At 35.1% G+C, this 16,153-nt stretch overlaps 1 protein-coding gene across 26 annotated transcripts in view; it reads left to right on the forward strand.

Annotated features, from left to right (window-relative positions):
- The window catches only part of NFAT5 (nuclear factor of activated T cells 5), a 192,682-nt gene that overhangs the window by 161,192 nt on the left and 15,337 nt on the right, over positions 1-16,153 (forward strand). For 18 of the 26 annotated variants that reach the window (XM_086351519.1, XM_086351539.1, XM_086351522.1 and 15 more), the window contains 4 exons: positions 3,765-3,899; positions 4,026-4,078; positions 9,080-9,212; positions 13,224-13,304. In XM_086351519.1, the coding sequence (XP_086207645.1) occupies positions 3,765-3,899; positions 4,026-4,078; positions 9,080-9,212; positions 13,224-13,304 (402 nt within the window). The remainder of the gene's footprint in view (positions 1-3,764; positions 3,900-4,025; positions 4,079-9,079; positions 9,213-13,223; positions 13,305-16,153) is intronic. The other 8 variants (XM_086351515.1, XM_086351526.1, XM_086351517.1 and 5 more) reach the window with 1 other exon arrangement.

The raw sequence follows: 16,153 nt of genomic DNA on the forward strand, positions 1-16,153 counted from the left end.
TCCCTTTAAGAATTTTCCACAGTTGTAATCCACACAGTCAAAGGCTTTAGTATATAGTCAGTGAAGCAGAAGTAGATGTTTTTCTGCAATTCCCTTGCTTTTTTGATGATCCGACAGATGTTGTCAATTTGATCTCTGGTTCTTCTGCCTTTTCTAAATCCAGCTTGTGTATCTGGAAGTTCTCAGTTCACATTACTACTGAAGCCTAGCTTGAAGGATTTTGAGTATTGCTAGCCTATGAAATTGTACAGTAGTTTGAACATTCTTTGGCATTGCCATTATTTGAGATTGGATGAAGACTGACCTTTTCCAGTACTGTGACCACTGCTGAGTGTTCCAAATATGCTGACATATTGATTACAGCACTTTAACAGCATCATCTTTTAGAATTTTAAATAGCTCAGCTGGAATTCTATCACCTCCACTAGCTTTGTTCATAGTAATGCTTTATGGGCCACTTGACTTCACACTTCAGAATGTCCACCTCTAGGTGAGTGTCCACACCATCATGGTTATCTGGATCATTAAGACCTATTTTGTATAGCTCTTCTGTGTATTTTTGCCAATTCTTCTTAAACCCTTCTGCTTCTGTTGCTGCTGCTGCTAAGTCCTTGCTATTTCTGTCCTTTATTGTGCCCATCTTTGCATGAAATGTTCCCTTGGTATCTCCAGTTTTTTTTGAAGGGGTCTTTAGTCTTTGCAATTCTGTTGTTTTTCCTCTATTTCTTTGCATTGTTCGCTTAAGAAGGCGTTCTCATCTCTCCTCACTGTTCTCTGGGACTCTACATTCAGTTAGTTATATCTTTCCCTTTCACCTTTAACTTCTCTTTCTTTTTCAGCGTGTAAGGCCTCCTCAGACAACCACTTTGCCTTCTAGCGTTTCTTTTTCTTTGGGATGGTTTTAGTCACTGCTTTCTATAGTGTTAGAAAACTCCATCCATAGTTCTTTAGGCACTCTGTCTATCAGATCTAATCCCTTGAATCTACTTGTCACCTCCACTGTATAATTGTAAGGGATTTGATTTACTGGGCATGGCCCTGCCCACCAAAGCAAGACCCAGATTTCCCCACAGCCAGTCTCTCCCATCAGGAAGCTTGCACTAGACTCTTAGCCTCATCCATCAAAGGGCAAACAGAAGAAGCAAGAACTACAGTCCCACAACCTCCGGAATGAAAACCACAATCCCAGAAAGGTAACCACAATCATCACATGAATCAGAGGTTTGTGTAACTCGAAGCTATGAGCTATGCCGTACAGGGTCACTCAAGATGGATGGGTCATGGTGGACAGTTCTGACAAAATGTGGCCCACTGGAGAAGGAAATGGCAAACCCCTCCAGTATTCTTGCTCAAGAACCCCATAAACAGTATGAAAAGGCAAGAGGATACGACACCAGAAGATGAGTCCCCCAGGTTGGTAGCTGTCCGACATGCTACTGGGGAATAGCAGAAAAATAGCTCCAGAAAGAATGAAGAGGCTAGGCCAAAGCAGAAACATTGCTGAGTTGTAGATGTGTCTGGTGGTGAAAGTAAAATCCGATGCTGTAAAGGAACCTGGAATGTTAGGTCCATGAATCAAGGAAAATTGGATAAGGTCAAGCAGGAGATGGCAAGAGTGAACATTGGTGTTTTAAGAATCAGTGAACCAAAATGGATGGGAATGGGCGAATTTAATTCAGATGACCATTATGTCTATTACTGTGGGCAAGAATCCCTTAAAAGAAATGAAATAGCCCTCATAATCAACAAGAGAGTCTGAAATGCAGTGCTTGGGTACAATCTCAGAAACAACAGAATGATCTCAATTCGTTTCCAAGGCAAACCATTGAACATCACAGTAATCCAAATCTGTGCCCCAACCACTGATGCCAAAGAAGCTGAAGTTGACCTGTTCTATGTAGACCTACAAGACTTCTAGAACTAACACCGAAAAAAGATTTCCTTTGCATCACGGGGATTGTAATGCAAAAGTAAGAAGTCAAGAGATACCTGGAGTAACAGGCAGGTTTGGCCTTGGAGTACAAAATGAAGCAGGGTAAAGGCTAACAGAGTTTTGTCAAGAGAAAACATTAGTCTTAGCAAACACCCTCTTCCAGCAACTCAAGAGACGACTCTACACACGGACATCACCAGATGGTCGATACCGAAATCACATTGATGATATTCTTACAGCCAAAAATGGAGAAGCTCTATACAGTGAGCGAAAAAAGACCTGGGGCTGACTGTGGCTCAGATCATGAGCTCCTTGTTGTAAAATTCAGGCTTAAATTGAAAAAAGTAGGGAAAACCACTAGGCCATTCAGGTATGACCTAAATCAAATCCCTTATGATTATACAGTGGAAATGACGAATAGATTCAAGGGATTAGATCTGGTAGACAGAATGCCTGAAGAATATGGACAGAGGTTTGTAACATTCAACATATATTAGACTATCTCATTAATTTAGAAGTTGATGAGTTATACAGCCATGTTTAAAATTACTTTTGCAGTACGTTATTAGGTTTGTTGTTATATGTTACAGATATAATATACATATTATGTAATTAGTATGTTATTAGGATTTACTAAAACAACAAATGGTGTAATTGGTTTCAAAGTGCTTAATCTTAAGGGAGTAGTTTTCTGAGTACCTAAAAGGTAGGTATTTGCATTAACCAGTATTCCAGGGAGTATTCTGGTGGAAACCTAGTCCTTAGGTGTCAATATGAAAGAATGTTTCTGGGGTCAAATATATTGAGAAAACTGTGTACTACACCCAGTTCTTGGATATTTATAGTGTACATCAGAATGTGAAATGTTTGGGGAAATTTTGGAACCTATTTTACTAAACAGTACATATTAAATTTTCCTAAGAAAATCAGGAAGATTAGTAAGCCAGTTATAGTTTTTTAGATCTGGATCCTCCTCAGTACTTCTCTATCTCTTTGTTAATTTACTAGTGATTAGTTAGTCTTTATAACTGAAAAATGAGTGTGTTTTATTTTTATCCTCAAGGTATCCTAATTCAGGGAGATCCTCTGCTAGGAAGAATTATTCTGAAATGGATTCAGTCTGTTTTTAGGTGTTCTTTTCATTTAGAGCCTCTAAGTCCTAGATCTGGATCCTTAAAGATACTCTTAATACCACCCAGAGGCTCACTTTGCCTCAGAAGTCTTGTGAAGGTGTAGCACAGCTAACATTTTTAAGGTTAGGATTGTGAGATGTTTGTTATTAAATTGATTTTTTTTGAATGTTAAAAACATGACCAAGTTCATATTTTACACCTTTTTTTTTTTTTTTTCATGTAATGAGAAAACAAAGATGGTATGTAACTTTGCTTTCTGTTATGGTAAATTTTAATTTGCAGAATGAAAGTGAAAGTTGCTCAGTTGTGTCCAATTCTTTGCAATCCCAAGAACTATAGCCTGCCAGGCTCCTCTGTCCATGGAACTCTCCAGGCCAGAATATTGGAGTGGGTAGCCATTCCCTTCTCCAGGGGATCTTTACCCAGGAATTGAACCCAGGTCTCCTACATTGCAGGTGTATTCTTATACCCTCTGACCCACCAGGGAGGCCCAAGAATACTGGAGTGGGTAGGCTATCCCTTCTCCAGCAGATCTTCCCAACCCAGGAATCGAACCAGGGTCCCCTGCACTGTAGAATAAAAGAAGGCAAATTCAGGGGTCAACAAAGACAACTTACAGAGCTGAATAATTGAGAGTTGATTTTAGGTAAGAAATGTATTGGTGGTTCTTCTTATGGAATGCTTATATATACCTACAGCTCAACCAGCAGGAGTGCCAGAAATCTTAAAGAAGAGCTTGCATAGCTGTTCGGTGAAAGGAGAGGAAGAAGTATTTTTAATTGGCAAGAACTTTCTGAAAGGAACTAAAGTTATTTTCCAAGAAAATGTTTCTGGTAAGTAGGCATAACACTGCCTTAGAAATTGTTGGGTGTTTCACTTTGTTATGAAGATATAGTTGTAGCTACAAAGTAAAAAATTTTTCATAATTTTAGTAAGTCACTGTTTTTTATTTCAATCAGATGAAAACTCTTGGAAGTCAGAAGCTGAAATTGATATGGAATTATTTCATCAGGTATAATTTAAACTTTTTATAGTTTGATTGTTTATTCTCTGAGAAACTGAGTTTTGCTCCAAGATTTTCCTAAATCAACAGATTAAATTTCTTATTTATATGGAATTGATGTAAATCATTTAAAGTTTCTTTCTTGAGTTTCTTTAACTGAAATAGATTTATTCCACTGATGCTAGAAATGACAGTTCTGTATTTGGAAAGTTAAGACCATGAGAAAATTACCATTGTTAATAAATGAAACATGTCTTTCCTAATATTTATTTGCTATCTTTACCTACTTTGGATTATCCTTGGGTTATCTTCACCTACTTTTTAATAAGAGAAACTTATTTATTGAGTACCTGCTGTGTGCCAGGTGTTTTATATTTGTTCCTTACCTTTTGCATTCAGAAGCACTACTTATTACACTTAGAGTCTGTATTTGTAGGACCTCGGTGTATATTCATTTTTGGTTTAAAATTTTTAAAAATTCCTTTGTGTTCTGAAAAAAATAAAGAAATTTAACATTATGCATCCAATATATTGCCAAACTCAAAGCTAAAGGTACAGTGTTGCCTAAGAGTGCCCTCACTTCAGACACCAGCTGCACGTTCAGGGGTCCCCTGAACAGGTCTCACTTCTGAACAGTTGGCTTCAAATTCAAGGGTTTCCACTACCCCCAAAGATTTGCTAGTAGAACTCACAGAACTCAGGAAAGCACTGTACTTAACAATATCAGTTTTATTATAGCAAAAGAACACAAATCAGATTATAATTTCTCAACTTCTAGCCTTCTGGGTTCTTTATATTATATTTTTTAGAGAGTAAGAATAAAAAAAAAATAAAGTGGAGTTTTGAAGAAGATGGAATTTTCTTTTTTTTTTTTTTTGGAATTTTCTATTTTTAATAGGCTAATGTCTATTTCATGCTCTGTAAAACAAGTTATACAGTGGATTAATGCAGAATAATCATAAAAATTTGGTGGAATGGAAAGGAATTATATCCTCATTTGGTGGCTATATATAGAGGCCCTGGGGTTCTTGCAAGCAAGTATGTAAACAGGGTAAATCATAATATGATCTTTCATTAATTCTGTGGTTTTGCTATTTTTTTATCTTTTTCAGAGAAAACTTTCTTTTTTTCTTTCTTTCTAAAGGGCTTTCTGGGAAGTGTGTTAGAGTGGAATCAGAGCTGAGATATACAAAATAAATCCTAAAGATTATATTATATTAAAGAAAAAAAACACAAAAATTAAACATTTAGAAGAAAGTATGATCAGAAAATACATTAAAAGTAAAGAAACTTTGAGTGTGGTCAATAAAGAAATAATGGGCCTATAATGAAAAGTTAAAAGGGCCTCTACAATAACAAAAAATGACCAGAAGATGGTAAAGTAGAAAAGACCATTTAATGATGACTTTGCAAATTGCAAATATAATTGTGATAGCTATTCATTTGAAACTCCAAAAATCAACTCATCAGGTATTAAACTTTTTTATTACTTGAAAATTAAGGCAAACAAAGTCTGGGAAAATAATCCTTTGTTAATATTTGGCTCTTCTAGTCAATGCCATAATATATCTCATACTCATGTATACCAAGAGCAATAGGCACATTGTCATTATATCTACTCCCATTTTAACAACTTTAGATGAATTCTGTAGGGCCTTAATTGCCTATTAAATGTACATATAAGATACATATCTTAAATACAAGTTTCCTCTCTGCTGCTGCTGCTAAGTTGCTTCAGTCGTGTCCGACTCTGTGCGACCCCATAGACGGCAGCCCACCAGGCTCCCCCATCCCTGGGATTCTCCAGGCAAGAATACTGGAGTGGGTTGCCATTTCCTTCTCCAGTGCATGAAGGTGAAAAATGAAAGTGAAGTCGCTCAATTGTGTCCAACTCTGAGCGACCCCACAGACTGCAGCATATATATGTATTGTTTTGAAAGATAAATTGGTTTTAAAAGAAAGAAGGAGAGATTAGCAGCTTGAATGTGGAGGTGATTTTAAAAGGAAACTAGAAGCAAGTATTTTAGAGCCTAGGAGAGCTCTTTTTTTTTTTTTTTTTTTTAGCTTTTGTTTTTTTCACTTAATTATTTACTTTATATTGGAGTATAGTTGATTTACAATGTTATGTTAGTTTCCAGTGTACAGCAAAGTGTACAGGTATACATATATCCATTCTTTTTTCAGATTATTTTCCCATATAGGTAATTAATATGGGTAAATTTTATTACAGAATATTGAGTAGAGTTTCCTGTGCTGTACAGTAGGTTCTTGTTGATTATCTATTTTATATATAATATATATATAGTAATATATATATAGTAATGCCTATATGTAAGTTCCCAAACTTCTAATTTATCCCTCCCTCCCACCTTTCCCCTTTAGTAAGCATAAGTTTATTTTCAAAGTCTGTGAATCTGTTTATATTTTGTGAGTAAGTTCATTTGTATCAGAGGTCTATAATATGAATAAGTATAACTTGTTTTACAGAACATGAAATAGACATTAGCCTATTAAAAATAGAAAAATGTATAGATTATAATTTCTCAACTTCTAGTCTTCTGGGTTCTTTATATTGTATTTTTTAGAGAGTAAGAATAAAAAAAAATAAGGTGGAGCTTTGAAGAAGATGGAATTTTCAGTAGAAATATGTAAAGAAAATTCTCGGAAGAAATGCCTGAAAGATCCTCAGAATTTTGGGGAACAACTAGGCTAAACAAAGACTTGAGAGTTTTGAAGTTATATGTTTTCAAAGTGGTTTTATTAGGAATTTGTTTTGTGTCTCCAGTTATTTTTATGTGTATATCCCCAACTGCAAAATGACAATTTTGACAATGATAAATTATTCCTTAGGAAAGTGAAAAATGTCTAGCACCATTGCTTATAAACTCTGAAAAACGATTACCTGCTGGGATAAAGAAAATTGTTATTTTGAATCCAACCAGATTTTTCTAAGAAATTAAAATTTAGATATTTTTCCCTTTTTACCTCAGAAAACATTCTACCTGCTCCACAGGCCTCCCAGCCCTTTGTATGTTTTGTGTGTATTGTACTCCTAGTTCAGTGGTAGTTAATTGCTCTTAATTTTTGAGATTAGGTTTTTTTTACTTAGTTTTTAATTTAAATCATTTGTAGAATTTCATGATTTCAGATTGAGGATGTGTGAATAATTTGTTCATTTGGTTTTTAAGAAGTTTCAAATTAGGTTTGTTTAACTACACTCTCTAAAACAAGTGGAGTAAAAGATTAAAAAAATATATATATGTGTGTGTATATATATATTCATCTGACTTTTAGATACTAATTCTGTTACTGATTACCAAGAACAAATTTTTTATTTGGAAGAATAATTTCAGTTATTGAGTTGGTCAAATAATCTTAAGACTGGGAAGATACTTCAGAAGTCCATCCATTCAGCCATCTCCTTAACTGTAGGTAGAACTGCTTTTGATGTAGTTGCAGTGTTTAAGCAAAGGAGGAAAAATGAAGGTGGGCAAGATTTTAAAATTCTTATTTCTTAGAATTTGAGTTAATGCAGATATATTTTTTGATGGCTTCATATACAATTGAGTATGTGCTTTCAAATTTTTGCCCCCTAATTCCTGTGGATGTATACATTTATATATTTTTCCACCTGAATTAGAAGTGTGATTTTTTTGAGATAGCTAACTGGACTCAGAAAGCATTCTACTGTTGCCATAAATAAGAAGCTATTTTTAAATTTATGATTATTTCAGAGCATGTTTTAAGATGGCTTAGAAACAAATTAAGTACTCAAAAATCAAACTCTTGGCCTCATTTGTCATGTTCTGTTCAACTGAGTCAGCCAACTTCCAGAGTCTGAATAAGTAAAAAATGACATTAAACTCATTTCATCCTCAGCTGTCACCATTGGCCTCCTGCATATCACATACTGAATACAAAAGCACAGTCACTACCTTTTGCTGTTCTTTCCAGTACTATAACGTAGCAGGGAAGAAGAGAATAAGTCAGATGCAGTTCATGGTATCTTCTAAGAAGATGTAGTCCCCTTGAATAAGTGCTGCTGAAGCATTTATGGAACTCTTCCCTTCTCTTAAAAGGATGCGTCTACCACTATTTTCACACACATAGAAATGACCTCGATTTACTGGGTTTTGGGTAAACTGAACTCTGTTGACTTTAAATGAGAATTAGTTACTAGTTTTAAGTACAAATTGAAATATTTAAAATTTAAATAGACTAAATGAGAATTAGTTGTTAGTGGTTAGAAAGCAGTGAACTGCACTGCAAAGTACATACCACCGTTAAGGTTTACAAAGCATATGGTAACTGACATTGTGCTTGGTGGGCAATTTTTTTTCTTGAAAATATATTCATTCTTTTTTTCAACAAATCTATTTGAGTATTTCTGTGTGAGGAGCTTAATAGTGGAGATGGGATGAAGAACAGAACATCCTAGCTTCTCTTGGAACTTGCATTCTTGTGGTTGTAAAGGAGACAAAAAACAAGCAGATAATCACAGTAATTTCAGGTGGTGATAAGAAATAAACAGGATTCTGTGATCAGATTGGAGAGGGGTGCCACTTTAAAGAGGATGGTCAGAGAAGGCTTCTCTGAGGAGATGACTTTTGAATGAGACCTGGAAATGGGTAAGGGACTGGATATTTAAAGAGATAAAGGAGAATAGTATTCCAGTGAAAAAGAATAGCAAAGTTGTAAGGCTCTGAGGTAAAAATGAATTTAGTGTGTTAGTGTAAGAAAGTCAGTGTGACTGGAGTGTAACAAGCTAGAGGAGAATGGGAATGAGATAAAGTTGACAGGACAGGGACCTTTTATGCCATTGCAGAACATTGGTATTTTACCTTAAAAGCAATTTTAAGATTAATGTCATGATGCCCATGGATCCGAACCCCTAGTCAAACTTTTTAAGCTTTACAGCTAACAGGAAAGTACTTAATTATAATATTTTATTTCAAATTTTTAATTTACATATTGCTTTATTTCTGCCTCTTATAATTTTCTTTCAATTAGAATCATCTTATTGTGAAGGTTCCCCCATATCATGATCAACATATAACTTTGCCAGTAGCAGTGGGAATATATGTAGTAACCAATGCTGGAAGATCTCATGATGTTCAGCCTTTCACTTACACTCCAGACCCAGGTATGTCAAAATAAAAAGTTCTGAATCAAAAGGAGTAATCCATTTCTGCTTCTTCAGAAGAATATGAAGACTAGCCAACCTAAAAGAGGAAGTAGTGTGCAAAGGTAAATTGATACCAGTATTTTTTGGAGGTGTCATTATTTCCCAAGAAGATGGTCACCAAACCCTGCTTTTACTCTTAGTTAAGAGAACTGTTTCTGCCTTAGGGTCTAGTAATAAAAGAAAAGTTAGGAATTCTCTGAAGTCAGGCTCTCCAGAGTTATCATACAAGTACTCCTTGTATAATAAGGTAAGAATTACCATTCATTGAATACCTCTTATGTACAGAAAGGTGAAAGTGACTACTTTAGGAAACTGCTAGTAGTTTTCAGTCTGGCTGTCTTACAGGATGCATTTTGGGAGAGGTGAAAGATAATCTCAGAGAGATAAGTGATAATATCACAAATAGAGTCATATGCCTATAACATTTTCTAATTTGTGTAGTCAAAAATATCAAAGACTTCTGGTGAATAAGTATTTTAAAAATAATTTTAAGCATTTAGGTAAAACAGGTGCTTTAGAAACCAGAGCAGTTGCTTTAAAATTTATATCTCTGGGTAAGAAATATCTTATGAGATTTTTACCTACATTCATTTAGTTGCCTGGAGAAGCCCTTTCCTGGAAAAGTAGAGGAAACATTTTGGAAATGGAAATGCTTCAGGTATTTTGTTGATGTAGACTTGGCTGCTGCCATGCTGCCATTGATTTACTCCATTCGTATCTCAGGCATGCTCCAGAATTAGAAGTTCTTCCATATCTCCAAGTTTACTGATAACATTTTTCCCAAATTGTTCAGAATTCAGTGAGGTGCAAAGTGAAAAATGATAGCAAGAAAAGAAAGCCCTGGTAACAGAAGTGTTGAACACAGTAGCTACAACAGAGTTATAATTAGTCTTGACAATTATTCTCTATCACTTAATGTTATCTGTTCCCGTTTTCTTTTGTAAATCATGTCCAACTTTCACAACATTGGTTATTTCCCACCAGTTTGTTACATAAGTATGCCATAATATAGCCCTTATGAAATTATTTTAGTGTTTGTCTCAGAATAAAAGATTACATGTAGAAATTTCAGACAGAAAAAGACAAAGTTTGGAAATAATATACTGGCTTCAACAAAACTAGGAAAGAGGATACTGGTTTATACTTAAAAATCAAACAGTTGATTGTTTTCTTTCTAGGAAAGTCTCAAAAATCCAAGAAAGTTTGATTTAAAACTAATGGTAGTTAAAGCATTTTAGTAATTGCTAGAATATTTAGTATTTTATGTGAAAAGAAGCTTGCTCATAGAAGGAGAAAAATGCCATACAGTAATTAATGCATTCATATGGGAAGGGGAGAAGGAAGTGTGTGGAGGGGGAGGGGGAATAGCTTTAAAGTTCTACCATCCTTAAAATACTCAGATTTTGTTGTTTTTGTTTCTTTTTATTGATCAATAATAAAGAACTTCAGGACTTTGAAGTGCTTAGCATCAGCACTATGAATCTTCATTTCTTAGTGATGAATGCTCATTATTAAAATTTTTCCTTTGATAAATTACCAAATATAAAGCCTATACTAATTGGCTATATTTGGCCACATTTAGACCATCACTGACATATGTTTATTCTTTTATGTTTTCCCCCCTTGTTTTTTATATATACTAGACCGCAGTTGCTCTCAGAAACTCTTATTTGAATAAATATATTTTGTGCAAATTTTATAGTGAGATCTAATGCTTCAGTTTATGCCTTTATGATATAGCTAATTAAAGAATCTTCCCATAATTTCACTTTTTTGTATTTTATAAAATGTGAATGTCTTTTTAGGTGTGCACATGAGAGAATATTTCAGGAAAACTTGGTTATGGTAATTTGCACTGTCTCATTATGATAAACTAGTTGCTGTTTTGACTCAGCTGGGGACTGTGGTTAAAGATTTGCATATTCAGTGGCATATAATAATTATAATTATAGGGCTTCCCAGATGGTGCTAGTGGTAAAGAACCTGCCTGCCAATGCAGGAAATGTGAGAGATAGCGTGTTCGATCTCTGGGTCAGGAAGATCCTCTGGAGAAGGGAATGGCAATCCACTCCAGGATTCTTGCCTGGAGAATTCCATGGACAGAGGAGCCTGGTGGGCTACAGTCCATGGGGTCACACAGAGTCAGACATGACTGATGAGACTTAGCACATAGTAATTATAACAGCTAAAACAAGACCCACCCTCATTTTTGTGAGTTAAGAGTAGAAATGGTGACTGCTACACCATTTTGTCAAAATATTTAAGTTACAGACAAAAAAAGAACAAATAAATATATTTTATCCTAATTTGACCTAGATACCTTCATAATAACCTAGAAGGCCAGATTTGAATTTAGGATTTTCAGACTGCTTGGAGGTCCAAACTGGAATATGGCAACACGAAGAAAGAGGATTTCCCAGCCTGCCACCCTTCTTTTCCCTCTCCTGGCTCCATCCTCCACCTGGAGGGCCTTGATGCACCAGCTGATGCTCCTAAGCTCTGTTCACCCTGTAGGCTTAAGATGGCACACACAGTCTATAGAGTAGTTGTGCAGAAAATTTTGGTATTTTATGTACTTGGGTATGTAGTCTAAAAGTAGGATTGGAGCAAGGGCTCAAGTGAACGTAAACTGGCTCTGCATGCTTTGCCAGACACAAGCCCCTCTAAAGCCCTCTGAGTCTATACTGCCAAAAATACATTACATGTGCATCCTTTTAGACCATTATTTTGCAGACTTAAAAAACCTGTGTTTCATTGCTAGTCACTGAACCATTGCTTGACCATTAATTTGTTTTACTTCCATCTTTTAAGACACAGAAATCATATTAGTTGTTTTTTGCAGTGACTCTGCAGTGGTAATTGCTCTAAGAAATGGAGGATAAAATACTTATTCATAATTTTTTGTTGCTTTAAAAACAAATGACTAAAACTTGTGTTTAAAGTAGAAACTTAAAAATTTTTTGAAGATTAGTTTTCATTCTTAAATCTGTAATTGTTAGAATAAATGTTATGCTTTAAAATTGTCTATGAATTTCTTTTCCAGTCAATTCTATTCAGTTGATAATTTCATTCAATTAACAGTTCGTTCAGATTATCATTTGTTGGCCCTTACATACAGCATGCTTAGATAAATGTTTTAACCTCATTCTTAGGAAACATGTACATTTTGTCTCTTTGTTTACAGTTAATTATCCTAATATTCTCTAACCATCATTTTGCATTATGATGTCAAGAATAAATTGATAATAAATTGGCTCAGTTCTTATTTTGAATAAGTTAAGGAATATAAATACATTGAAAAATAGAAATTAGCATCTATTTAAATAAAATTACCATACAGTCAATTTAAGAAAACCTTTTTAGTTGGAATTTAACTTTACCATTCAGAACTGATCACTACTCTTATGCTTATTAAATTTAAAATTTTCATAGTAGGTGTACTTGATATGTGCAGATATAATAATGTAGCAATTCTTCATTAATAATAGCAAAGATTATTATTTCTAAGGCTTTATAAAAAAGTAATACTATGTATTTTGTATATTCAGCACAGTTTTTAAAAAAAATTCTCAATTATGTTTCTGAATCAGTATTTTTAAAATCATTTACATAGGTGAATGGTGAATTTTTTTCATGCTAGTGTTACAGTATATTTGGTATTAATACGTTTTTAAAGATGTCATGTCAATCTTCTCATTTGTATTGTTACAAGAAAGAGTTTTAAAAGTTGCTGTTATTTTTATTTTGTTTTAATAATAAGCATATGTTTCTGCCCACTTGGAGAGTGGTGCATTTTAGAGGGTAAACTGGTGATTATAGATTATAAAAACTCATCTGAACCTAGAATTTCTGCTGAACAAATAATTTAATAATGCTTTGTGAGAAAATACTCCTGTTAAAGAATTTTAAGATATATATTTTTCAGGATAAGTCTAAATAAATACATTAATCTTTTTTGTTTAATAACAGCAGCTGTTGCTTTGAATGTGAATGTAAAGAAGGAAATATCTAGTCCGGCAAGACCTTGCTCTTTCGAAGAAGCCATGAAAGGTACCAAGTTAATTATGCTCAAAAATTGTAAATCAGTGATGCTATATATTTTCTCTAACAAACCTTACTATTTTATTTACTGTTGTGTACTTGAAATAGTTAGCAGGTTATCTTTGATATTGTAAAATAAATACTTGTTTAACTTCACTGAATGCAGAAACTTGCTTCCTAACTTGATATTTCCATTCATTTGCCATATAAACAACTTTTTAAAAAACATATGTTACAGTTAAGGAGTTTTTGTTTTGTTTTTTATTCCCTAATATTAAAAATCTTAAAAGTATAATAGGGTACGATAAGGTATGAAAAATAGCTGTATAAAGCTTCTTGCTGCCAGTGAGTAGGACTTAACGTTGAGGCTGAAGAACCAAAATAAGAACTATTGGCATTTGAAAAAGTTGCTTTAGGTACCATTCTTTCTTCTGATATCATTATTTCCAAGCAGACAATAACAATGTCTTCAGGATGTTATAATGCGTTAGAGTAGACTCTTTTCTTAGCAGATTTCTATCTGTGACACTCAATCATGATGCTTTTGTGCCATTATATGTTAAGATGTCAGTTACATAATGGTCATTGATTTATTCTATAATTCTAGCTTTTTCTTACATTTTTGCCATTAAATTCATGAGTTAAATTTAAAAATTTTATATACTTATATTTTTAAGGGGCATAATATCCTTAATACATTTTATCAAATTCCATGGAATTTTTCCCTGTGTCATAGTAGAATTCAGCATTCACATATACAGTTGAGTATTGCTTGCCATTATAATTTCTGACCATCAACGCTTCCAAAATAGATTAATTAGGAATTACGCACTAGTGTGAAAAGAAGAAAAGTGAAAAGCAAAGGAGAAAAGGAAAGATATACCCATTTGAATGCAGAGTTCTAAAGAATAGCAAGGAGAGATAAGAAAGCTTTCCTCAGTGATCAGTGCAGAGAAATAGAGGAAAACAATAGGATGGGAAAGACTAGAGATCTCTTCAAGAAAATTAGAGATACCAAAGGAACATTTCATGCAAAGATGGGCTCGATAAAGGACAGAAATGGTATGGACGTAACAGAAGCAGAAGACATTAAGAAGAGGTGGCAAGAATACACAGAAGAACTGTTCAAAAAAGATCTTCACAACCCAGATAATCACCATGGTGTGATCACTCACCTTGAGCCAGACATCCTGGAATGTGAAGTCAAGTGGGCCTTAGGAAGCATCACTACAAACAAAGCTAGTGGAGGTGATAGAATTCAAGTTGAGCTATTTCAAATCCTGAAAGATGATGGTGTGAAAGTGCTGCACTTAATATTCCAGCAAATTTGGAAAACTCCGTAGTGGCCACAGGACTGGAAAAGGTCAGTTTTCATTCCAGTCCCAGAGAGAGGCAATGCCAAAGAATGCTCGAACTACTGCACAATTGCACTCATCTCACACACTAGCAAAGTAATATTTAAAATTCTCCAAGCCAGGCTTCAGCCGTACGTGAACCATGAACTTCCAGATGTTCAAGCTGGTTTTAGAAAAGGCAGAAGAACCAGAGATTAAATTGCCAACATCTGCTGGATCATTAAAAAAATGACAGAGTTCCAGAAAAACATCTACTTCTGTTTTACTGACTGTACCAAAGCCTTTGACTGTGTGAATCACAACAAACTGTGGAAAATTCTTCAAGAGATGGGAATACCAGACCAGCTGACCTGCCTCTTGAGAAACCTGTATGCAGGTCATGAAGCAACAGTTAGAACTGGGACATGGAACAACAGACTGGTTCCAAACAGGAAAAGGAGTACGTCAAGGCTGTATATTGTCACCCTGCTTATTTAACTTATATGCAGAGTACATCATGAGACACACTAGGCTGGATGAAGCACAAGCTGGAATCAAGATTGCTGGGAGAAATATCAAAAGCCTCAGATATGAAGATGACACCACCCTTATGACAGAAAGTGAAGAAGAACTAAAGAGCCTCTTGATGAAAGAGGAGGGTGAAAAAGTTGGCTTAAAGCTCAACATTCAGAAAACGAAGATCATGGCATCCGGTCCCATCACTTCATGGCAAATAGATATGGAAACAGTGGCTGACTTTATTTTTTGGGGCTCCAAAATCACTGCAGATGGTGACTGCAGCCATGAAATTAAAAGATGCTTACTCCTTGGAAGGAAAGTTATGACCAACCTAGACAGCATATTAAAAAGCAGAGACATTACTTTGTCAGCAAAGGTCCATCTAGTCAAAGCTATGGGTTTTTCCAGTAGTCGTATATGGATGTGAGAGTTGGACTGTACAGAAAGCTGAGTGCCAAAGAATTGATGCTTTTGAACAGTGGTGTTGGAGAAGACTCTTGAGAGTCCCTTGGACTGCAAGGAGATCCAACCAGTCCATCCTAAAGGAGATCAGTCCTGGGTGTTCATTTGGAAGGACTGATGTTGAAGCTGAAACTCCAATACTTTGGCCACCTGATGCAAGGAACTGACTCATTTGAAAAGACCCTAATGCTTGGAAAAATTGAGGGCAGGAGGAGAAGGGGATGACAGAGGATGAGATGGTTGGATGGCATCACCAACTGAATGGACGAGTTTGGGTAAACTCCGGGAGTTGGTGATGAACAGGGAGGCCTGACGTGCTGCGGTTCATGGGGTTGCAAAGAGTTGGACACAAGTGAGCAACTGAACTGAACTGAAGTGCATAATTATCTGATTTAACTACAGGACAATTTACAAGTCTCTGCTTTGGATAACCAAAGCAGAACATATATTTCTTGAACATATATTAAGTGCTAGTCAGCATGCCACACTCTTTACCAGCATTATCTTGTTTAGCCAAACTCTGAGGTGGATAATTTATGATTC

Source organism: Bos grunniens, chromosome 18, assembly GCF_055505025.1.
Source record: "Bos grunniens cultivar Pamir isolate PY7600 chromosome 18, Bosgru_T2T1.0, whole genome shotgun sequence".
NCBI lineage: Eukaryota > Metazoa > Chordata > Mammalia > Artiodactyla > Bovidae > Bos > Bos grunniens.